Source organism: Leuresthes tenuis, unplaced genomic scaffold (genome assembly GCF_036924035.1).
Source record: "Leuresthes tenuis unplaced genomic scaffold, fLeuTen1.0.hap1 SCAF_6, whole genome shotgun sequence".
Taxonomy (NCBI): domain Eukaryota; kingdom Metazoa; phylum Chordata; class Actinopteri; order Atheriniformes; family Atherinopsidae; genus Leuresthes; species Leuresthes tenuis.
Window position 1 is genome coordinate 15931128 of NW_027325360.1, and position 25348 is coordinate 15956475.

The window sequence follows — 25348 nt, forward strand, 5'->3', positions numbered from 1 at the left end:
ATGCGGTAGTAAAACAGGTCTGGGCTCAAGGCTGGCTTTCTACATGTCAAAGTGTCCCTTGGCAGCTCACCCCAGGTTGCTTCTAATGGCCAGTCCAGACCCTTGTGATGGCTGTGAGTGTGTAAAAATAAATGTAAATGAGGCAAAAACTGTTTGCTCTATGGTGAGGTAGCAAAGACAACAATAAGTCTCCTAAGATTTAAGGAATTTATTACAAAATAGTAAATTAAACTAGAATGATCAACCAGCAATAGTCAGCAATTATCATCAAACAGAGTCAGAGACCAAGGGTGTAGCCTCTTTCAACCAGTGTTTCAAGAGTCTGGACAACCCACTGATGCTAAGATTGGTCCTTTTATACAGTGTTGACCATGTACACATATTTGTCCTGACAGTTCGAATTCCATCTTAAGTGCAGAGCACTTTGGAAAATCAACCATATGACGTTAAGCATTATTTGCTCAAGCAGTCTCTGCAGTTCTGTTGTATAACAGTTTTGGGGAAAACCAAGTGTAACATATAAAAGAAAACAATAAAGTGCTTTGGATAGAGGTGCCATATAAATGCTGTCATTTTTTGTTAAAAACACTACCTTTGGATAATCCAATATTAAATGTTTTGATGAACAAGTGGTTTTTGTGGTTTGTTTTGAGCTCTCATGAAAAAAGACCAAAACAATGAATATGTAAAAATACTGTAATTCTTTACGTTTTAGGTTTTATTCTGTATTTCTACCTGGGAAATTTTGTCGGGTCAAAGGTGTTGTATCAAAATGAGATAAAAGGATTTTCAAATTGCTCTGCACAAACTGATGGCACAAGTAATCACTCTTCTTTATATGCTCCTCTTAAATGAAAGTGCAATATTACTAGCTCAGAAAATTAAGCTGAGGGTGGTGACCAGCAGAGTGAAAATGAAAATGGCTTAACAAATTCTGTGGCTCCAGGCCGTCGGTAGGAAGTTCCACTATGGTACCTGTAATATGAAACTGTTATGTGATAAGAATGGACAACAAAATGGAACAAATGTAAAAATGTGACAAGTAATGGATGAGACTGCAACTAGACTAAATATGTTATAGAGGAGACGGTGGGAAACTTTTCCCCCGCAAATATGTTAAATCAGTTTTGAATATGCCTAACTTTCTTTTTGATCTTTCTTTACGTCTCTTTGTTGCCAGGCGCCTTTCACTTGAACACGTGCCCAAATACTAATCTGAAGAGACCCATTAAAACTCGTCAAGCTTTATATCTGTGAATGTATTCATTTAGATTGATAGTAACAGCAAAAATTTGATTTTTTATTTATTATTTTTTTGGAAAAAAAAAGGAAAAAGTGATCTAAAAGAGTTATAAACTATACCATTTGCAGCTTTGCCAGCAGATGTTTCTGTTTAAACGTGAGTAAGCAAGACAAGTAGGCTACACGTCTTACAATAGACAATCAACGTCTAGACAATCAAGAAACCTGTGGTTCGAGCCTATACCTCAGTGGAGCTTTTGGGAGGTAAAATCCTGCTCATTAATAAGAACAATAATTAAGTTGAGCTGTCGTGAAAACACCGTCGCAAACTCTGTGAGTTTTTAAACACACACCGTCTTGTCTTTTTCAGGTAGACACCACATTAATTCATACAGTAATGAGCACTTGATCATAGTTTTTTTAAATTAATTTTGTTATCATTGATTATTTCATACGATGACACGCTTCAGTTATTGAGTTACATTGTTGTAAGCAAAGACAATCAAACACACAGAGTCTGCTGTCTGCTACTCCCCTGCTTCTGCGTCAAGACATGCTCTCCATCTGTGTCCAGTGCGCGGATTAGACGCTTATTATCCTCTTAGCTCTAAATGGCCCCTCGTTCCTTGCACTTGGCTGTCCAGTTCATCTGCTCTCTAAGACGCAGACCGGGGCGTGACATGACAGCGATCTTCATGCGTAAAAATGATCGTGGCTACCACTGAGAAGTGTTAGTGATCGTGAATTACGCGATTGTCGGACTTTTCATCCCGTGTTGGAGCACCTGTCTGGGCACACAACCCATCTTTTCGTCAGTTTATGTTTTCATCCCGCTGATCTTTTGCAGACTGTAATCTTATCAGTGTCAAATCGTTGTTGCCCTTTCCTCTCGAGCAGATCCCGTGTGTCTTTGGATGGCGTTTGTGCCAAAATTTGGCTAGAAAAAAAAGGCTTTTCTTCGAGAAAACTTTTGCAAGCGAAGGAATCCGGTAGAAATAAAGTTACGTCCGCCCTTGAACGTGTTTTAAAATGGACATTTGAGTGTTTTAAACTTTCGGCACAGAGAAGATATGGATTCTGCATGTAAACAAAGGACTCTCTTGTACCTACTCTTCTTTGCAATTTGCACAGCCAGTGTTTGCTTTGGTGCAAGAAGATCAAATGTTCGGAGATCCGGTAAGTTCATCCACAGAAAAACAGTTTTAACAAGCTGCTTTGATAATGGTAATTATAATCATAATGATCGTTTGGTTATTATAGTCACGATAAGCATGATACTGATAATAATTTCGTGAAAAAGACACGTTCGGTTAAATGTAGTGTGATAATATTTACATATGTTTCATAGACTCAGCTAACATCAGACCGGCTGGAATATTTTGTCTCTTGGCATTATAACACAAAGCAACTTTTTAAGATACTTATTACCAGAAAGAAAAAAAATATACCCTATCAACTTGAAATAGTTAAGGCTTGCCAGTATACTGATATACTGATTATTGCTCACCTTGAAAGATGCCACTGAGACCTCTCAAAACAAAGGTCCTCTCTCAGTAGCACTGAAAGCAGCACAGGACTGCATTTTAAGCATAATCAGTGAGCTAGAAATACTCCATTGGGCCTCATGGTGGGGAGGTAGGTTTATTCCAAACTGTTACAATATGGACCGTCACACATATTTTTGTCCAAAAGTCCTATAGAAACCACTAGAAGTAATTTGTTCAAATCCTATATTATAACCCATAATGGCCTCCTGTGAAGTACAGCCCCTACAGGCAGTAAGAGGGAAATATAATTCACATGAGTGTTTCCACACCAGAGCAAATGTCATTTCTTAAGTATTTTCCTTAACAAGTCACAAAGTCCTTAACTATAGGTGATTTCATTCCTGTTCTTCATGACCAATCTATGACCGATGTTTTTCTCTTCTGAGTTAAGTTCAGGTAATAACACAATTTACATGTATTTTCTCTCAGGACAACATAGTCTTCAAATGTAATTATAGTTATATTTTTTGTCTGAATGACCAAATTACCTATGATTATATTTGAAGACTACATATTGAAAGATGGCACATTTATAGCAACTTTAACTGGAATTTGGCTGTACTAATACACACTTACACTTTATCGTTTTTGTGGATATGTGGCATATGTGGAGTGTTTTGGCCCATTTCATTGTAGTAAAGAGTATACATCCAGGGGTGATTTAAACCCCAACTGCATTATCAGTTTGTGTTGGCCTGGCTTTGAAAAGCTTGATTTCATACAATCATACAACATGTGTATATGCATTTTTGATAAGTCTGTTCTTGGGCAGACTAACATTTTGTGTTTTTCTAGTGTAAGCATGCTAAATGACAACCAGCATATTTAAAAATGATGGGAAAAAGAATGTATGAAGTAAGAAGGAACCTATTATCCAAAGCATGCTACTTGATCTGCAAAAAACATGGGGATTCTGCTTTGGATGGGGCGCAAATGGACTCATCATTTAGCAATCCCAATTGTACAGCCGAAACCTAATCGCGGTTCAGTTGTGTGTTGCACTTGATGGACACTAGACTAAAGGCAGAGAATGTCTTCCACAAAGGAGTTGACAGCGGCTACTATGAAGACCTGTTGGAGATTTATCTAAGCGTTGGTGTCAAAAAGTGAAACACATCAGACATTCCTTCACTGCGTAGGATTTTCCATAAAATATTAAATCTGATGTTTTTGATCAACTTCTCTCATATATCTGTCCAAGGATGTTTGACTCTATTTGACTATATCTCCCACACAGTTAATTCTATATCCCATAGGTTAGTATAAACCAACTCAAACTGAAGCTGAGTGATTTGAATGTAGCATTATTCAATGGAGCAAACTCAGAGCAAAAATGGGTTCTATCCAAATATTGTAGAAATGCTGAAAAAAAAAATTCTTTATCAAGTTACTGTTCATGTAGAACATTATCAGTCAGAGAAAGAGAAGAAGGGAAAAATACAGCTTTAGAACAACAGGACAACCATTTTGACACTTGGAAACGTGCTCTTTGGGCAGAAACCCTGAGAGGATGACTTCCCCACACAGTAGCTGTCTGTTTATATCTTTTTTTTGCTACCCTGTCCCAATTTCTTCCCCTTTGTTACTCTCCCTCTCTTTCCATCACTTCCCTTTTCCCTCACTGTCACTCTCTCCGACTGTTGAATTTCTCCTTCCCTCACACTCTTGGACCTTCAGGCCTTTGCGGGCTGACTTTTACATCTGTCTGTCGGCGCCGTACACTTGCCAGAGTGTAGACTGCCATACATAGGGCAGCCATAGCATTGTGTTCATGACTGGCAGTGACATTTGTACTGGTTTTTTTTTTTTTTTTGTTTGTTTTTTTTTCTTCTTTTGAGGTCTTTCAGTTCTGGTTCTCAGGGAGGGGAGAATGTCAGCAGTGTTCAGTGTCCACATGCATCACATCAGCCTTGAACATCCAAGCTGGTGATATCAGAAAAAAAATCGAAGTGAATGACATCCCTCCCCAAGGTGGTCTTTCTTTTTCAGTACTTCGACAGCTTTATTCCCAGTTTAGATAAACTTTAGAATTATTTACAGAATAACTTAGAAGCTTAATTTTTTTTACACAAACTGGAGTGCATATCTAAAGTTATAAGGTTATGAAGTTAAGAAAAGTTTAGATTTTAATGAAGTCTTTAACCAGTTCCAACTCACATGGAGCTTTGTTTGGTGAAAGACAATTAAAATTTTATCAACATGAGAAACTGGTTATTTTCTTTTTTGGAAGATGGCCTTTAACCCCTCAAACTCAGTGTATTTTTATTCCTACCACTGTGCTTGAAAAGAGCACTGCAGCATACAGTCGAGTGATACAGATCTGTAGAAAGCACCATTTCTACATACATGACTGATTATGGAGGTAGAGATACAGAATCAGAGAGGCACTACAGTCAGTTTATTCTGTGAGGTGTCTGAGTAAACGACTGTTGCAAAAGCAAATACTTTGAGACCAGCAGAACAATAATGAAGAGTCTCAGGGATTAAAATCTCACAATACCAAGACTGGATTAATTCTAAATGAAGATTGACTATTGCAAAAATGCTGACATCAGTATATGTGACAGCCAATATGTAATTTGGAGTTAGGCCAGTGAAAGGACAAATATATTTTTAGGGATATTTAGAAAGAGTTTCTCTATTACATAGCTTGTCAAATCAGTGACCAGAGTAAAAAAAAAAAGACCATTTTACTTTTAAGCAAACCTCAGAAACAAATTCTATGATTTTTTTTCTTTTCTTTTGGCTTTGGCGTATTGTCACACATTACAAACTGCGTAAACATGCTGGAGCACATGACACTGACATTGTTTAAGAGCACAACGCATCTCATGACGGATTGCAAAGTGTGCACGTCGGCCCATGGAAAACTACATTGCAAAGTCAGGATACAGGCAAAGAAATGGTAAACTAGCTTAATTTTCCTTTCTCAGTTGTCTGCTGCGATACAGCTCCTGTTGTGTCTCTGAACACCCCTGTTGCGATGCGATGATGTTGATTCTCGTGACGTATTGATGTCAACAGCTGCCACTCTTTAATAGGACCAAAATGCAATGAATGTGAGAAGGAGGTGTTGATGAGCGGTGTTAGAACCCCATCACCCTTTTCCCTTCAAGTGACAGATTGTTGGTAAATTATGTCCTACACAGTCTTTTCTAAGGTCTTTTTACTCTTCTACTTCCACTGTACTTCTGTGATTAGCTACTTAGTAAAAAATGACACGGTTGGGGTTTGAATTCACGTACTAGGGTAGGTGTAGATCTTAAATAATACATGATTAGGTTTAGAAAACTATACATTATCACAGGCTACTCAGTTTATTACTGATCATGGTTGCTGTCATGTAACACACCAGTGCCATACACAATATAACTGGTTACTAAAACCTTTTCATCTCACACCTTTTGAGCCTTTATTGTGAAACTACTATGTATTGCTTGTGTGGATTAACATTCCTATTTTACTATTTTTTGGTGAGTCTGGGCTGAAGGAAAACACCCATTTTTACCAATTGCAGGGCCACCATCCTCTTTTATTTATAATGAACACTGTTCCAGTTGACTTTCTAATACTCTTCGTTGTAGGAATACACAGTATTCACACGGTGAAAACATCACCTCCTTGGTGAAAAGTGACAACACTTCTCTAGTAAACTGCCACCTCAGAATAGTTTGTTTTGTTGCCTTCAGGTCTGTGTGGATGTGGTCCAGTGCACTGAACGATGCTCTTTGAGTTGCAGGGGAGGATCTCAGAGATGGAGAGCCATACTTGACGACAGGGTTCTGTCTTACCAAATGGTTTAATCACAATAATTTAACATCAAGCTTGCTGGCTATTGTTTTTTAAATAAAATCTTGTTTTAATCCTTAGTTCATTAAAACATCAAAACACCCAACAGGGTTTAGAATGTCTAAACAACGTCTGCAGGTTCTTCAAGGCTGCAGGAACACGATTAACACAAAATGTTTTATGAACCGGCGATAATCCACCAGCTTCAGGGGTTTATAACAAGATTTCCAGGAGGCATATTGATAAGCAACATCAGTTCCATTTCATGATTAGCATTAGGATGTGTATCCTGCCAAAATGTATTTTGTACACTACTTAAATCTGCTGTATGTTGATTTAAGAAGATCTTTTTCAAAATCTGTGAGCAAAGCTCACCCATGCATTCACTGGGCCACACCCATGGGGAGATATGAATGATCAAGGGATTTAACTGACATATTAGATTATCCACTCAGATGGAAGAGTGGGACGAAAAGGTATGAGTAACAAGGTGAGGTGAAGACAAGAGAGGATTGGGGAGAAAAGGACAGGGGTCATTTTAAGGAGAGGAGAGGGAAAGTCACAAAAAATAAAGATCATGAAGGAAAGTGGAAAATAGCAGTGCTGTCATGAGATTTCATTTTACTGCACTCTTATATTTGCTCTTTTTTAACCCCGATGGTAATACCAGCTGCCCTTCTGGCAGTAAATTAAGAAAAGTCAGTTGTGTCTCATTTTCAATACTTGAGCTCAATTCTAAAATATTCATTCAAATGAAATCAAACCACAAAATTCAGCTGAACTAGCTTTCCAGTAGTAATCATATACAAGTGTATGTAAAACAAAAATAGTGTAACTAGGGCACTCTTTGAGGGTCCTTGTCTGGTCATGTCACTCCACTGAAGCCCAGTGATGCATACAGTATGCAGAAGGTCAGGCAAAGTCACCATCTACAGCCACAACTGTTTTTCTTTTTTTAAACTTTAAAAACACTTGAGATATTTTCAGGGCCTTGCTGGACACTGGATGAGCAATTACGTTCCCTTGTTGTATCACAGGCAACCATCAGTATGTAAACAGTTGCATCTGAGGTCAGAGTCAGATAATGTAAAAAGCCGCTATTCAAGTTACAGGTTATATTATTCCGAGTGGTTCTTTTTTCTACTTCTCACATAGATTTGGGATAATACTGTACAATCATTTTCTTGCAAGTGTAACTGTCTGTTGCTTCAGTTTATTCTTTAATGCTACCTGCAATAATGTATATTGTATCTTTTATGAAGTATCAGAGACAGCCTGTAAACACAACACTGTCGGCTAAACAACCATGCATCTATTCTTCCAGCAACCCATTGAATTTCGGTTTTGATGACTTTGGTACAAGCTCCTTGTGGAAATGTCAGGCTTTTTAACTGTTAACTACTGTGGATTTGTTTACTTTGCTGCTTGGTGCTGAGCAGTCAGTGTACAGTTTGATACTTGTCTGTCTGCAGGTTTGTCACAATCTGCAACATGTTTAACATAAAAGTAGTTAAAGGATCTAGTGTTAATCTAGAATAAAGAAAATAATAGCTCTAAGTTTTAGTTTACTTATACTTTTAAAATGCTTTTAGTAATTTCTGCTGATTACAAATTTGCAAAGATATGTAAATGAATCACATAACATCTCGGTCAGCCAAAAGATAAGCTAAACAGTTCATAACAGCTGTCTTGTGATACCTACAAATGTTCTTTTCCCCATTTAACTCTTCTGTTTTCCCCACTTGTTATGTCCTTGTTTGTGTAAACCAGATCGCCTGAGTCCCCCATTAGACATCCAGCTGGAGACGATCAACTGTTCCGCCTTCAGTGTGCGATGGAAGATGCCCCGAAGACATGTCAGCACCATCACTGGATACAAGGTGGCCCTCATGTGTGCATATTTTTTGTCCTTTGTTGGAGGGCAGCCATTTCATTATGATGGATTTTTTGGACAAAACATGCTGGAAGAAAAGTATTTAGCTCTACTCACAAAGTTTTTGAGTGCTTGTTTTGAAAAGAAGTTCCAAAGCAGCGAACAAATCATATTTCTTCTAGTTTCTTTTTCCTGAGCGGATGCCCATTTCTTTCTTTATAACAACTACTTCCTTACTTCTGCCATGGAAGTGGCCGCCAAAGTCACTGTCAAAGAAAATGGCCTCGAAGGCTAGAATGTTTTAAAATTTCTGCTGTTTGAATGGAGCCCCTTTGCTGCCAAATGAATGATTTTCAGGTGCACTATTGCTCTGAAAAATGAGTCAGTAGATGTACTCTCCTCGAACAAACTAGAACAAAGTCTTCCTTCCTTCCTTCCTTCCTTCCTTACTTCCTTCCTTCCTTCCACCCTCCCTCCCTGGTTTGTGTTTCAAATCAACCATTAACAAACTGTGGATCAGTATGACTGAGTGGGCACTACTTTTGACCATATGTCTGCACTAAGAGGATTAGTCAACTACCTAGCTTCCCCAAAACTAACAACAAGTGTGTGCGTTCATTCAGCTCATTGTTTGTCAAAGTTCATAAACAGCTTCCTCAAAGTATTTCTTCTTTGTGAGCAAGGTTTAAATTGTCACTGTTGCATTGTGACACTAGAAAAAACAAAAGTCGAATAAAAAATTGCACACGTGTGTTTTTCAGGTGTTTTACACAGAGATGAAGAATGGCCGCCCAGTTGGTACTACATCCCTGATGGAAGTGCCCCTTGGTTTGGACATGCTAACCACTGTGAGTAGGCAATACACAAAGATGTTAAACTGTAGTGTTGCATCTTTGTCATAAACAGCTGAGCTAACGCTGAGAGAAGAACAAACAAAAAATCCACCAACGCACTATTTTTGATACTTATGTCGTGTTATGACCTGCTTCTAATATTCATATTCAGCAATGTAGAATCAGTAACTTGCAGCCATGGTAAGAGGGGTCTCACGCTAGGGTATGAGGGTTGGAAGGTGGCATTACTTGTGTACTGCAAACTCAGGTAGAGTTTTAGCCCAGTTCAACCTAATATTTTCCAGCGACTTCACTTTTTTAACTTTGAATATCAGCTGTGGCTGGTAAGAAGATACTTTATTAGGTTTAGATATTAGAAAATATATGTTTGACATAGAAATAAATAACACAGCGTTTGATTTGACTATCAATGAAAAATGCACTTTTTACATGTTTTCCCGTGAGACTGAGGAGGCCATATATGAAATTTATGTTCATAGGCATGTAAAAGTAGGATGGCCCGAAACTGATGTTGATGGTGATAATATAAAGTATAATGAAAATATTAGAACTAATAATAATAATGATAATGATAATAATAAGAAAAAATAGATTTATTTATAGAACACGTTCCATCAAAGTGCTTTACAGAGCCTCTCCAAAGAGTTATTAATGGGAACGACAGCCCCCTCAAAGTGTGATTCACAGCCACTTGGACAACCACCGATCAGTTTCCTCAAGCTCTTTGATCTCATGTTTAAAATTGTGGCATCATCTCTCATTCTCTGACTCGGTGAAATTATTGATCACACATAACTAAAAAGTAGCCATACAGTGGTATTCTCCTCTTTCGTGTGTGACCCTAACACTATTCCAACTGTTTGGGGGGAAAAAAACGCATTTGAAAATATTTTTCGTTTTTCTTAATGGGAACAAATCCTATGAAAAGATTACAACCAACTGGGACTTCATCTGAATTGCCTCCTGCAACAGATCTGTTTTACATGTTTATATTTACACACTCTGATGCAAAACTCTGCTCTTCTTTCCCGAAAGGGGCAATTTGACGGACAAGCAAGCTTTGTAAGTAACATGTGCCCGATTCAGTTAATCTATATTTGTCTTCTTTGTCTTCTCTTTGTCTTCTTATTTGTCTTCTATCTTTGTTTTATTATTCTTTTTTAAACTTCATCCATTCCCCTGCATGCAATTTGTAGGATGTGGACATTGGCAACCTAAAGGTGAACACTAAGTACAGAGTCAGTGTTGGAGCATATGGTTGGGCAGGGGAGGGTAGACCCAGTATGCCCAGAGACATCAGTACTGCTTCACATGGTGAGAATATATTTTACTGTTGGTAACACTGTTTCTGGAGTGGCATTTTCAGTATTTTTCGATTGAGCTGAATTTAAGTTTTGTTTTCCCATCAGACGTGTGCATGCCCCCTTCACCACCAACTCAACCTGTTGTGATGGCTGTATCTGACACGGAGTTGGCATTGTCGTGGCAGCAAGGAGAAAGCGAAGGAAGTGCGCCCGTTCTTCACTTCCTGGTGGCTTACATCAGGTCAGTTAAAACACAGTGATCAGTTACAAAAAAAAAAAAAAAAGAAGCAATATACAGAGCTTTACATTTTTGCTACACGTTCGTCTAAAGACCTTTTCAGCTGTTTGTGCACAGACACACTCAACACAGGCAAGTCACTCACATCAATGAACCTACTTATAAAGGCACTTACCTGTATGAAGGGAAAAAAGCACGGAGTGACCTTTTCCTGCAGGGAAATAGCAGGCCTAAATGAAGAACCTTCTCCCACAAGTGGTTGAGCAAAAAAAAAGGAGAAACTGGCTGACCAATTTTATGAGCTTTCTGCGTTTTTTTTCTCAGTCGATAAACCATTTGTCCTTGGACGAAACTGGACAGGGTTTTTCAAAAGCTTTTTCCAAAACCTGCAGCTTAAAACACACATACAGCTTGATGAGTTTGTTGTTTGACTTTATTATATATAAGCACACAAAAAACAACGCTCTTTTTGTCTGTCTCCCCCAAAAATAAAGATATAGAATAACAGTTGATATTAGTTTATATTTTATTAGTTTATTAGCTTACCTTAGTGCAATGAGTCAAAACAGTGAGGACAATGCTGCTCTGACTCACGTTACAGCAGTGATTCTTAATTTCAGCTGAGCAGTACATTAAGCTTTTGCAGGGTCAGTGTTGGGATTGTCGATTGTGGACAGCTGTGATTTTCATGTGATTCTACACTAATGAAAACATTGTTATGAATTTTATCTTGCCTTTTCTCCGTCAGATCCCTTTAAATGTCACAAAGAGAAACGTAAAGTCCTTATGAAACAGCTGTGTCAGAATAGTCACAGATTTCCTGTACAAACAGAAGTTAGGGAGGCTTTCATCCATCCAAAAACCCAGTGTGCTCTGATTGGTCAACTCCAATAGTCTGGTCTAACACTACCCAGCATTTTGCATCAGCTCTGCTGATATTTCCAATTCAAATGCAGAGAATTCAAACCTATAATTACTTTTTAGGTATATAGGACCTGTCGTGGTCATTAAAACATTTGTATGTCAAGTGTTTAAATGGTTTTCACAAATGTAAGTTTTAACCCTTGTCTTTTTTTCTAGCCATGACCAAGTAGCCAAGAAGTGATAAAGATTTTATTATTTATGGTGGTCTTGTGTTTTTTTTTTCAACGAATCACTTTTTTCCCACGCTTCCATCTCTGTAGTAATGGTTCACCATGATGATACCTGTTAGTCACTGATGATGGCAAAGCTTCATGGCATCATTTGCCAGATAATGCCTAGTTTCCAGGCAACCATTAATGCCGATTATTGTATAGTACAAGTTTACCCTTGATCCTTTAGACAGACTGGCCTATTTTTTTATTTTTTTTATTTTAATGCATCTTTGCTGGTCTGTTCAATGTCACTACTTCTGTTTTGACATGAAGGTCAGCTGGGACATGAGAAAGAATGAATTTCTTTCTCTCGAGTGGTGTTCAGCCTCACACGCACACACAAAGGACCTCCCCTGTTACTCGTTCTTGTCTGCAGACAAGAGTGAAGACATGGGAAGAAAGTTTATGTAGGTAAAAAAGAAAAGAAAAGAAAAAGGAGTTTAGGTAAAAAGGAAGTAACTTGGAGTCCTTTGATTATTTGCCAGACATTAATGTGCAGATATATTGTTTAAAAAGAAAATGATGAATGGAAAAAGCTGTTGTGATGATATAAAAATTAAATAAGTATGAAAAACACAACACATTGCCGTTTACGGTGCAGAGTTAACACTCTGTAATTGAACAAAGAGAAAGAAGCAAAGATGAACAGAGGCAGAAACTGTCTCTTACTGTGAGAGAGATGAATCAGACTCTGTTTTTGCATGCGGGGGCATTTTCCACTCAGAAGGGCCATCTCAGACTCATATCCTTCTCTCCTTACATCAAAAGAGACCATACTGAAGACAGAGTGTTGTTTAAGATGACTCTATTCAACAGATAGCTGCCTCAAGGCTTCTACAGAATATAAGTATGAAAGTTCCTTAATGAAGCTATGGAAAACAAAAAAAGACAGAGAGAAATGAACTCTGCATGGATTTCTTTCTTTTTTTCCCCCCTCTGGAAGACGAGGAGGTATCTACACGACACAGTCTGAGTTGTTAAATAGCACTGACTCAGTAGTTTTTTTTTGTAAGACGATATTTTTATCGCAAGGTGAAAATGCAAACATTAAATGTTTCATTAAAGAGGTGCCACTTGGCATTTCAATGCCCAATACACAATCACTAGATGTAATGAAACAAAACAAATCTTCTGCATGTTTTTTCTTACTAATCTGAATGAAGACTTGTAGAAATAAGTATTTAGACGCAGGTATTTGAATGCACTCAAAACTGTATTGTGGACTATCAGGTCTAGTGTATTTAATAAATGCAATCTTTTGTTTTCAGAGAGATAGAACAGCAGTAGTAATAGAATGAAGTGATAAACTCTGAATTACCTCACAAAAAGTTATCATTTTCACAACAATTAGCTAGAGTGAGTTTGGTTAGTTATTAAGGATTTTTAGTTTTGAGAAATAACACATAGAAGTGGGTAAAATCAGCTTCTCTAGTTGAATCTGTTCTCTGTCTGTTTACCTTTATGTCTTCATGTCCTTTTTCGTTTTCAGGCCAGAAATGGACACGGAATGGACATATATCCGAGAGCCCATTGAGACCAACTCCATGGTTTTAAAAGGGTTAATACCAGAAACAGAGTACCAGTTTGTTGTCAGAGCAGTCAATGTGCATGGAGTCAGCCCACCCAGCAACATCAACAACCCTGTGCGCACTCTAGGTAAGGCAAAATGTTGATATCTGAGGACTATTTAACAACCAAAAGACTAGCCCCACCCACCCGGTCTGTTTTTAACCACATTTTAAAATAAACTATTTCAGCTAAGTCTCAACAGTAAAACTGTTCAAAGCCAAACAGACTATATTGTTCTATTACCATAATTAAAGCATTTACTATATTAAACCACACTGTTTCTTGTATTTGATAGTGATGACAGTATTTAGACTTGACCATTAGAAGATAATTCTGTACAACAAGATGTATGTTTAACATTTCACACAGAGAAGAATTAAGCTGATGAAGTGTCACAACATGAAACCCATTGTAAAAGATCCAGCGCGATTTACATTTTAAAGCCCAACCCCCCCCCCCCCCCCCCCCCCCAAAAAAAATAAAAAAATCCGTAACATTTAGCAATGTTTTTCATTTTTGTTAACCTTTAACAGGATTGTTTTGGAAAATAGATAAAGTAGACATGGATTTCACTATTTATTTCCTGTAGAAAATACAGAATTTGACATAGAAGCACAGTGAGTAGCTGTTTGTCTCAGTATATGCTTTGCTTGGATGTAGGGCAGCAACAGGAAGTGTGTCAGTGGGTCTTCATAACAGGAGCCTTCAATGATGGAAGTGCAGAGCAACAGAATCATTTTCATGGATGTTTTTGATGTAGCAGGCTGTAAGTGGTGGAGATGAGGGGGGTGGTCAATGCTGATTGAGCTTAAAGCACACACACATTTACACAGGTGTGTGCTGCGCACAAATACCCATGTGTTACTTTTATGTGACGGAACAAGGAGCATGACAGATTCATGGGCAGTCTGTGCTCCTGAGTTTTTGCAAAGGGCATCTTTTACATATCAGGCTTTAGGAGTATGAGTATGACTATGTATAAGTATGGAAATTTAGCAGCCCTGTAAGCACTTCTACATTATCCAGCATTATGTGGCGATGCTGCTATGCAATGTAAGCAAGAAAGAAAAACTGAACAGACTGAATTGAGTGCCTTAAGTCCTTTGGAAGACAGATAGGGACAGCAATTATGTTAGAAGGGCATTGTTTAGAATAATTTCAATGAAAGTTTTATGAAACAAGATGAAATGAGCCATTCAGAGGGTCACAGCAAAACAGACCGACAGAAACAAAGTGATAGAGAACCGTAGTTTCTCAGCAGGGGATAAAAGCGGGTTATGTCCGTGTCTCATCAGACAGGATTAAGGACGGGATGCCAGACCCCTTCTCTGCCCATCCACACTAATGGATGCATACACACATGCACACAGTGGGCCACTGCTTGAGCGAACAGCAGGGTAGGACTGAGTGACTAGCTGACTTTTCTTGATGCTCTCTCTTTTACAGTTCTCGTATGTGTAATGAGTGAGGGGGTCTGTTACACAACAGCAGATTAGTTTGCACCCCCCCCCCCCCCCCCTCCGCTCTCTTTATGCTAGTACTCTTTGTTCAGGATTTAATGTTATTAGTCAATGCCTATTAGTAATTTAATCTCTACATCTTTTAATGATGCATCTGATAAATGAAATAAATTTCCATAAAGAACGTTGGTCGTATATCTCTCTGCAACGTTACTGATTGAATATTTTTTACCCTTTGACTTTAGGCATTCACTATATTTATGTAATTAAGACAAATGGAGAAGGGCAAGGAGGATGGGGGGTGGGTGGTGGGGGTTGTTATGTAAAATAAGATTAAGCTTTCTCAGAGTGAGTTGCACAGGAGGTGGGCATCTTGGTGCTTTTTAATAACAAGCACAGAATATTAATACCATTTAACCTGTCAAATACGTTTGTAAAGAGTGTGCGGTGTGCACTGTATTTGGTTAGAATATGAGTGTTTTTAAACCCCTGCTCATAGGGTTAAATATGTGATTACCTATACTGTTAAAAAAAGAGTGTTTTAATGAATTTGGCTGGTGAAAAACTAAAGGTTCAGCTGCAGGTTATGTGTGTACTATGATGCTGTTCTGTATTGTTGAGACACTTTTCAGAATGCGGTGCAGTAGCCTGGTTAGAAGTTAATAAGTAGATTCACTCTTCAGGGTCATTATTGTTAAGTTTATAATGATCATTGTCACCAAAGACAGTGAAACATGATCACATTTTTCCCTTCGTGACCATTTATAATAGGAAAACCACAACACAAACCCTACTAAACCAAAGATTCAGCATAAAAGTCTTTCAGCATCTCCTGCACTGACCTTCTTAGACTGCTGTCTGGGTCATGTTCATTGGTACCAGTACCTTAGTGTGACTGAAATATCATGCTATGCATGGGGGGATGATACTGTAGTATTGAGAAAAAGTACAAACTTGCACCTCTGTTGTTCTGTCTCCAAGTCCTCCAACTGAAACGGCCACATAAATTGTATGTTCACACCCTTTAATATGTCACCAGCATGATATCATGATGATGTAACATTCATTAATGATGTTTGTAACAGGTTCATCAGATGCTGGCAGTGGTGATATTGGACATTACATCACAGATTCCAGGATCAAAGATGAAGATGGATTTGATATTGATGATTCCGATTATGACGTATTCATTGAAGAGGTGCGTTTGAAATACACACTATTTACACAGAAAATGATACACAGTTCATGTGAGCTGCTGATTGCATGCTTTTTCTGTCATTTCTTTACCCCTCTGCATTCTAGTTGAAACCATTCCCAGGTATAAGTCCGGACAACAGGAAGTCCCAACTCCGTTCACGCTCTGGTCCATCATCTGGTCAAAATGTTGTTTATCGTATGAACACTATAGCCCCTCCAAATATGACTGACGTACCAGTTTCCACAACAACCTCGTCCATCTTCCCAGACTTCTCAGATCTGGTTTTCTCAGCAAACTCAGAGCCCAGTATCACAACTAATGTCCCACTTACAACTACCAGGTAAGCTGTGTCCTGTTTTTTCACCTTGATTCCTGTTTTAGTTTATCTGTTTCAGTTCGATGGCATTTCAGTGCTCTTTATCAGTAAGTGGAGGAGATGATTGCCTCTCCTATTTTTATCTCAACAGAATTGCGAGCCTTACTGCTGCACCTCTTGTTCTTTGATTACTAGATTTTCATCTCGGCTTGCTTTCTGCTTCTTCTTAAAAGCCATCTACAACTTCTTCTTTTCATCCTCCTCCACTTAATCATTTGACAAAAGCAGTGACTGGAGTCATGAAATGTCACATCAATTTAAGCTGTCAGTGTGGTTGTGACATGCAGCACATCCTTAACCGAGGCAAATAAAGGAGGGCCTTCAGTGCTTTTGCATGTGGGTGAACCTTTCACCTTTTGTTATCTAAAACGGAGGAGAATGATTATTTTTAATTAAAAAAAAGGGCAATTTGAAAAAAAAAACGTTATGTTAAAATAAACCGGAGTTCAGAACATAAATGCATGACAAATGATTGATAGCTAAAACATTAGCCTTATTAGGCACAGTTTTGTTTTTCTCTTCTCAGAAAGCTCAACACCCTTTCTTATCTTTCCTCCCACTTGTACATACGACAGCACCGCTTTGCCCACAACCACAGCCACAGCAACCATCTCCCCCTGGCAAGGTGAGGTACCTCGTGTGTACGACCTGACTTGTGAGGATACCGTGTGCCCTCCCGACAGCTTCTGTCTCAGTGATTATGACAGTGGAGGTTCGCGCTGCCATTGTAACCTTGGACGGACAGGGGACACTTGCTCTGAGGGTGAGAAGTTGAACAGTTGAATATCTGCTTCACTTGATGTAGATTTTTCCATATGAGCAAAGATAAAGCAAAAAGGCTGCCTAACAATCACAAGAAGGACTCAATTGCTGGACACACACAAAGGGAGTTAGTAAAGAGCGTCTTTTAATGTTGTGAGAGATCCTTGGGGATTAGGTCGAGGAGGTAGTGCGGGTGAATACACAAGGTTGTAGTTGAGCGTTGCTTGAAGGCGAGAGCACAGCAGGATTTCTCAGCGAGTATGTCTGCAGGCACACCAGAGCTGGGTCTGTGGCAGAGGAGAAGAAGACACATGAATAAAAGGCAAGGACAGGTCAAAAAGCATATCACCATGGTTGAGAGGCCTTGATCACACTACCATACGAAGTGGATAAACAATCAGGCGACAAGCGGAAGGAGAGTCCAGGTTAAATACTGTAGAGGATGAATGATGATGATCAGGTGTGCAGGAGAAACTGCGTCATCCACGCCTGCTTCTGGGAGGGTACACAGAGTTTGTGCTCACATTCACACACACACAACAGAGGGAGGAAAGAGCAGGAAAGACAGACAAGGTAGAAGGAGGGTCGGCACCTGAGAGGACAAGGGGACCCTGACGCAAACGGCATGTACAAGGCTCCTGTACACAAATCAACAAGCACAAGCTTTAACAGAGAAAAGGCAAAAACTCCATACTGCTGTGATAAAGCCACGCAATGTTAAGGTAGCAAATGTGTGGCATTGTCCACCTTCCTTTCTACTCAAACTATTGCTGAAACTTAATTGTGACATTCTATTTTGTTCTTCTTCAGTGGTAACAGTGAACTTTCCCAGGTTCTACGGCTACTCTCATGTGACCTTTGAACCACTGAAAAACTCTTACCAGACGTTTCAGATAACTTTGGAATTTAAGGCAAGTCGCTCAGTTATTTTACACCTTAGTTTTAGGCTGTTTTTTTTTTCACTTTGTGAATTAAAAAAAACAATGACTTGAAACTGTTTTTCTTTGTTACAGGCAGACTTTGAAGATGGCTTGCTACTGTATTGTGGGGAGAACGAACACGGCCGCGGAGACTTTACCTCATTGGCTTTGGTTCGAGGCAAGCTTCACTACAGGTGATGATTGCAGTGACTTTGCACTGCAAAATCTGTAAAGTGATTTTTTTGTGCCTGTCAGTGGCCTAATGTTTCCTTTTAGCCCATCTTGTCCCATTATTATGCTTTGTAACAGTAAAACATCACTCGTAATGTCAACAACATGTTTTTCTAGCATTTTATTTCAACCAGTAGAGAACTTATTTATTGATAGATTGCACTTTTGGTATAACCTGTGTAATAAATCACTCAGTTACGACCACCAAGCTTATGCTAAAAGTAACTTCATATTTATGTAGCGACATACAGTAAAAAGTTATTTTCAGTATAATTTGTATATACAATGGATGACATCACAGGCTTACTTCATAACTTAATTTGCCGCATTGTTAGTATCGGTAGTTGACTCTATTTATGCTATGTTGGCAATGATCTTTACCTTAGATAACAATACTGATTAAATTATGTAACTTGAATATTGTGTGAATGAAATTTAGATATATGACCTCATCAGTTAAAGCACCCTCATTCACTGTCAGTTGTGAGAAAGACACCAACTTCTACAGTACCTTGCATCAAGATGATATAATCAAACTACAATGTGTCGATTGTTTGTATTTTAATTGTAAGACCACTATGTAAGACATACCTGTTGAACCATAATGCAAACTGTGCACTGGTTTTCACACTGGGAATAAATCAAGTCACTCATAAAACACAGTACAATGACAATAGCAGATTTAATTTATTCTAGCATAATATATTTTAGGTAACATGTTGCAACATGGAATTTAGGCCACAAATGATAGAGTTTGGATAAAATTATGTTAATTGTTTAAAGCATGGCTGCCAATGTTTTTGACAGTTTCCTCAAGCTTTCATGCCATGCAATCATTTCTCCTGCAAAGGGAGATAATCAGTTACTTATCAGGTGATTTTATAGCACTATAAGAGACTGACAGAACACTCGTAGGCAGGTAATAGCAGCTCTATGAAGCAACATAATTTTTTTCTTGATAATCAGGGATAAAGTCAGACAAATCCTCAAAGCTTTCATATTGTAGTTTATTCCCATGTGTGCTGCTCAGAGCCTTCTAGTTGGCTGATCTTCTGCACTGTTAAAAACACAATTAGTAAGCTGTAGAGATGCTGACATGCAGATTTAGTTACTTGTGCCTTAGTTTCCATTTGTGGACCAAATTTGTTTTAAAAATGTTTCGAAGATGCACATTATTTCAGATATTTGCAGTATTCTTTAGGATTTCTAATGGCCATTTTTCTCTTTTTCTGTCTTTTGTCTCTTCAGGTTTAACTGTGGCACGGGAGCAGCTCAGATAGTCAGTGAGAGTCGTATCGTTCTGGGTCAGTGGCACGTAGTAACTGTTTTCAGAGATGGCATGAGTGGATGGCTCCGAATGGACAACGACACCCCCATATCTGGACGCTCACAGGTAAAAAGAACATTTTGTAATATTTTTTAAAGAATTGTAATGATGATTTATAGCATACTCATGAACCTTGGCTTTCCTGTCATATATAAAAGAAAAAAAATGATGAGTCGTCCATTGCTTGAAATTTGGGTTCCCAGGATTTAGAAAATAAAAGTGTGTTTACTGTCACTGATGATGACACACGTTTTGCTCTGTTCAATGTTGCTCTTTCAGGGTCAGTACACTAAAATCACTTTCCGCTCCCCGTTGTATGTGGGTGGATCACCAAATGCTTATTGGCTGGTCAGGGCGACAGGTACAAATCGTGGCTTTGTGGGCTGCGTTCAGAGTCTGACCATCAACAACAAGGCTACAGACATCAGACCATGGCCTCTTGGCAGAGCACTGAGTGGAGCTGATATAGGTGAGAGATGCAGGATGTGCGTCTTTTATGTGATGAATGGGTATCTGTTTTTAGTTAGTTTGTTTTTTGATGTGTAATGTAATATAATCTTATTTCTGTCCTTGTTATCCATAATGCGGTTCAAAAATTGAACAGAAGTTTCTTACAAAAAATATTTTAGCTGTTGGAGGGCTTTATTTGAATTAGGATGGCAATGTCTACTCACTACACTGCCCTGTAAATCTTGTTATTTAAAAAGGACGATCATTTTCATCCATTTGTTAAAGCAGCTGACAGAAAAAGAGTAATTGTTTCTACTTTGGATCATTTCAGTAACTAGCCAGAAATTTCGATTACAGTATAAAATATTTTGTTTTCTGATGCAGGAGGTAGAATTTTTTTGGGGGGAAATTATCACTTTAAAAACAGCTGTTGAAACATAGGAAAAAGCAATTGAACTAACGACAATAAAAGACCCTATAATCTTTGTATACCTGGTGACTGAATAGGGGAAATTTATACAAACAATAAAGTCGTGTGCACACATGTGTTTTGAGATATCTGTCGAGATCAATTTGCTGAATCTCTCCTCATGTATCAGGTGAGTGCAGCGAAAGTGTGTGCAACCAGGTCAGCTGTGCCAATGGTGGCGCTTGCTTTGCAAACCGTGCTGATGGCTACATCTGCTTGTGCCCTCTTGGTTTCAGGGGATCACTTTGTGAAGAAAGTGAGTTGACTTTATTATCCTTTCTATCATAACCACAAAAAGAACACACATGCCTTGTTTACCAATTTTAGCCACTTTGATAGCAGAAGGTAATGGCTGTTGTTAGTATAGACCTTTTATGGTAAATATGTTTTAACACTTGATGGCGATAATTATCTCTGATACTGAAGTTATTAATTTGCATGTAGTGCATGTTAGACCAACAATATAACTTCCCACTTTCTTCTTCCTCATCTCGTCCCCTGATTTCCTTCTGTTCTTATTGACAACTCTTTTTCCTTGTCCTCGCTGTTAAGCATCTTAATAGCAATCTCTTCCACTCCAGTGGTGTATCATATCTTTCCTCTTTCTTCCTGCCTGTTATTTCCTCATGGTCCTCTTCTCATTTCCTCAGGCTTCTTGTTGACTTCACCACTCTTCAATGAAACAGTGTTTTCCTACGCGGTCATCCCATGGCCTCAGTCCACTCAGAGCTACCTCTCCTTTATGGAGTTTGAGATGACATTCCGACCATCAATGCCTGATGGGGTGCTGCTGTACACTGATGATGCGGGCAGTGGAGACTTCCTGTCCATAAACTTGGTGGACAGATATGTCGAGTTCAGATTTGACTGTGGCTCTGGAGGAGTTGTTATAAGGTACTGGAACTGATCCAGTTTTATTTCATACTGTGCCTTTTTCTTCTGCCTTTATGTTTTATTACTGAATGTGCAAAACTGAATGTGCGATGACCTGTACTTTAGGAGTCAAGAGCAGATCAGTCTGGACTCATGGCATGAACTAAGAGTGTCTCGCACAGCAAAGAGCGGTATCCTGCAAGTGGACACCCAGAAGCCAATGGAGGGCATCGCTGAGGTATATCATCTAAAAGCTGTATTACGTTTTTAGATGGACAGATAAACATGCATTTTCAACACTCTAGATTTGCTAGGGCAGAGAGCCCAGCGCAACATGCATTATTGCAAGTGGAAAATTGTAATAAGGTTGATCAAACATGAATTCTTTAGCAAAACAGATTCCAGAATAGCACATCCTTGAATATATATATTTATATATGCATGTTGCTTTCAATAGTTGTTATTCAGTTCTCTTTGTGAAGGTCTAATTAAATTAACAGTTTATGAGTGTATGATATGAATAATCTATAACTAATCTCCCTCTGTTTTATTTACTTTTCAGGGAGCTTTTACTCAGATCAATTGCAGCTCGCCTCTCTATGTCGGCGGAGTGCCAGAATATGATAAAACCAAGAGGACTGCAGGTGTAATAAAGCCCTTCACTGGAGTTATTCAGAAGGTGAATACTTCTTCACAGTGACCAACACCAGCATCCGCAGCTGCGTTGTAGGAAATTCACAGATTTAGTAAATTAAAGGCAGGCGAATAAATCTGTTTGTATTTCCCAGTATACCAGAGTTTTACATCTGATGTCGATAAAGATAATCCTTTACTAGCAGTCTCAACCAGGGATGATCTGGAGCTAAGAAGGGTTTTTTCGTGAAAGAACAAATGAATAAATGAAACACAAATAAATAATCAACATCTAGCATATAAGGCCACAGGCTGAAAACTGGTTACAATGAAAAGTTTGTTTGAACTTCTACACCGTCACATAGGGTGATGTGTTGTGTGGCGTGGTGAAGGTAGGACCCGGATGCAGATGTTTCAAAAAGTAAAATTTGATTTATTTACACGCAAACCAACAAAAAATCGTGGCTGAGCCGGAAAACAAAAAACCTAAACTATGGGAAAAACTTGGCAAAAACAAAACCTGACCTAACCTGGCATAGACATGGGATCAATGATGGTGATCTGGCAATGAACATGAGAAACACAAGTGACGTAGATGAAGCTGATGGCAGGGCAAGAGAAACTAAGGAAAATATGGCAAAAACTAAAGTCTAAACCAGGAACTTAAACCATAACAAAACTAACAGACGTGACATACACCTTACATTTACCTCCTCTTTTTTTGTTCCCCTGTGTTTCTTCTCTTTTTCCATCCTCAGCTGATTCTCAATGACCGCATCATCCCAATTAAAGCTGCCTCTGCTGGTGGAGTTAATGTTGCAAACTCTGCTCACCCATGTGTGGAAAGCCCGTGTGCCAATGGAGGAACCTGCAGGCCAAAGTGGGATGGATATGAGTGCGACTGTCCACTGGGGTATGATGGGAGGCACTGCCAGAAAGGTCAGCGGTAGCTTTGACTTCTCTAATTCACATAAACTGTCTGTGCTTTAGTCAGCGAACGCAGTCATAGTTTCTTAAAAGAGTACAAGTTGTGTGACTGATTTAAAGGTTAGCTAAACTTTCTGGTAGCAGAGCATTTAATTCATTTTTCTATGCATTCGTTCTTTTTTTATGCCTTATGATGTAGAAACAGCCATAGATTGTTTGGGTGTAATATTCTATATGTGTTTAAGCCATGATATTTCCTCTTCTCTGGGATCAACTGTGTACAATGTAATGTCATATAAAATGATAAACTGGACAACCCATTCTCTTAAGTATATTTATGCCTTCTCCTTTTTTTAATGCTTTCATCGAACAGAGTGTGGGAATTACTGTTTAAACAGTAAGTTTTTTTTCTGTGAATTAAGATAGCAGACATTAACGATCTGCACATAAAAACTGACAATACTTCTTCCCCCTCATTGATTTGTCCCTGCATAGTCAAATCTAGTACTCTCGCTGTCAACGCTTGATACGTGCTGATGCTGCCACCTTGTGATGGTATGAAATTATTGCTTTTCTCCTCTGACCAGCTGTGACTGAAGCCATCGAGATTCCTCAGTTTATTGGCAGAAGTTACCTGACCTATGACAACAGAGATATCCTTAAAAGGTTGGTAGGAAAATGAAATTTAAATAACTTCATTAGCCCTTATGTCAAGGAGCTTTGCTCGCTTTAAAATCCTATACCCTACAGTCTTTTCAGTCTGCAAAAACTAAAAGCTAATAGTGTTTGACCTACTGTATGTACAAAAAGGAATGCACATCAGCAAACTGTTCACAGTAATTCTGCTAATTAAAATTTTTAAACCAAAAAAAATATCTTGCAACTTTGATGTTTAACTTAATCTTCTTGCATCACTTGTTCAGTAAGAACATTTTTTCTTTGTTCTCTGTTTTCAGAGTGTCTGGATCAAGGACAAACCTATTTATGCATTTTAAGAGCTCAGCCAAGGATGGCTTGTTGCTTTGGAGAGGAGACAGTCCAATAAGACCCAACAGTGACTTCCTTTCGATGGGGCTTCAGGATGGGGCTCTTATCTTCAGGTGTTTGTTCTAGAGTTGGCATAAAACATGTCATAGAAAGAGTACAGAAATGTATCAAATCATTTCTATTAGTGTGAGGTTATAAGAAAGCCTGTCACATAGTTTGTGATGAGATTCAACAAAAGAGGAAGCTAAAGGGGACTAAGTTGATTGAAAGGGAGATTGATCCCACCACAGAAGGGACTAAATAGCCAAAAGACACAAAGCTAAAATAAAAAAAAGGTCGAAGGCAGCACAGTAATATCTAAAAGGGAGTTGTTAGGGCTGTGCCATGCATATGGGAATCTGGTGTGAGTAAATTGTTTGTGTGTATTTCTGTTGATGTAGTTATAATTTAGGCAGTGGTGTGGCTAACATTGTCATCAACGGGACCTTTAGCGATGGAAAGTGGCACAGAGTCAAGGCTGTAAGGTAAGCCTAAAAAGAGTCTTTTTAATCAAAGAATCCTGTGAAATAGATGTCAGATGGAGATGTCTTATCCTTGTTGTGAGAAAGAGGGTATCTTAAAGTATTTTAAGGCTTATCTGTGCAGTTTGAGGGAGAAAGACTGTCCACTGAAAGCCAGTACCTTGTTTTAATGCATATAACAAGGTCTTGGTTTCCTACTTCAGTTCACAATCTTTACTTGTCGTTTCAGGGATGGCCAATCAGGGAAGCTGACTGTTGATGATTATGGAGCAAAGACAGGCAGATCGCCTGGCAAGATGAGACAACTCAACATCAATGGACCCTTATATGTCGGTGGGTGAGACTCTTTGAGCTGTTTATCCTGTTGATAAAAACCTAATTTTGATGCTGGAATTTTAACCTTCTCCGCACCCTTTTTTTTCTGTTGTTTCTCTGTTCTTCACCTGAAGGTGGCATGAAGGAAATAGCTCTTCACACAAACAGACAGTACATTGGAGGCTTGGTGGGCTGTGTGTCCCACTTCACACTGTCCACTGACTACCACTTAGCTTTGGTTGAGGACGCAGCTGACGGCAAGAACATCAACACCTGCTCCAACTAGAGAATGTCTCCAGGGTCCATTTTCAGAGTGGGTGTGTTTCCAACTGGACCAAGAATCTAAC

At 38.7% G+C, this 25348-nt stretch overlaps 1 protein-coding gene across 1 annotated transcript; it reads left to right on the forward strand.

Annotated features, from left to right (window-relative positions):
• The first annotated feature begins 2312 nt into the window (after positions 1–2312).
• egflam (EGF-like, fibronectin type III and laminin G domains) lies at positions 2313–25348 on the forward strand. Its single transcript, XM_072387826.1, has 25 exons — positions 2313–2418; positions 8349–8458; positions 9213–9299; positions 10341–10367; positions 10502–10619; positions 10715–10850; positions 13473–13639; positions 16098–16210; positions 16315–16550; positions 17093–17349; positions 18159–18259; positions 18362–18462; positions 19748–19892; positions 20106–20295; positions 20876–21001; positions 21396–21639; positions 21745–21856; positions 22181–22297; positions 23010–23190; positions 23552–23575; positions 23766–23844; positions 24135–24278; positions 24606–24689; positions 24916–25019; positions 25136–25348. The coding sequence occupies exons 1-25, from the start codon at positions 2313–2315 to the stop codon at positions 25285–25287; spliced, it is 3261 nt and encodes a 1086-aa protein (XP_072243927.1). The 3' UTR covers positions 25288–25348.

Bases quoted from the DNA above. Each gene is read 5' to 3' on its own strand.
- egflam (XM_072387826.1), top strand. From the start codon at position 2,313: ATGGATTCTGCATGTAAACAAAGGACTCTCTTGTACCTACTCTTCTTT. The intron at 16,211-16,314 runs GTGCGTTTGAAA...TCTGCATTCTAG, and splicing joins ATGACGTATTCATTGAAGAG to TTGAAACCATTCCCAGGTAT. The intron at 22,298-23,009 runs GTGAATACTTCT...TTCCATCCTCAG, and splicing joins TCACTGGAGTTATTCAGAAG to CTGATTCTCAATGACCGCAT.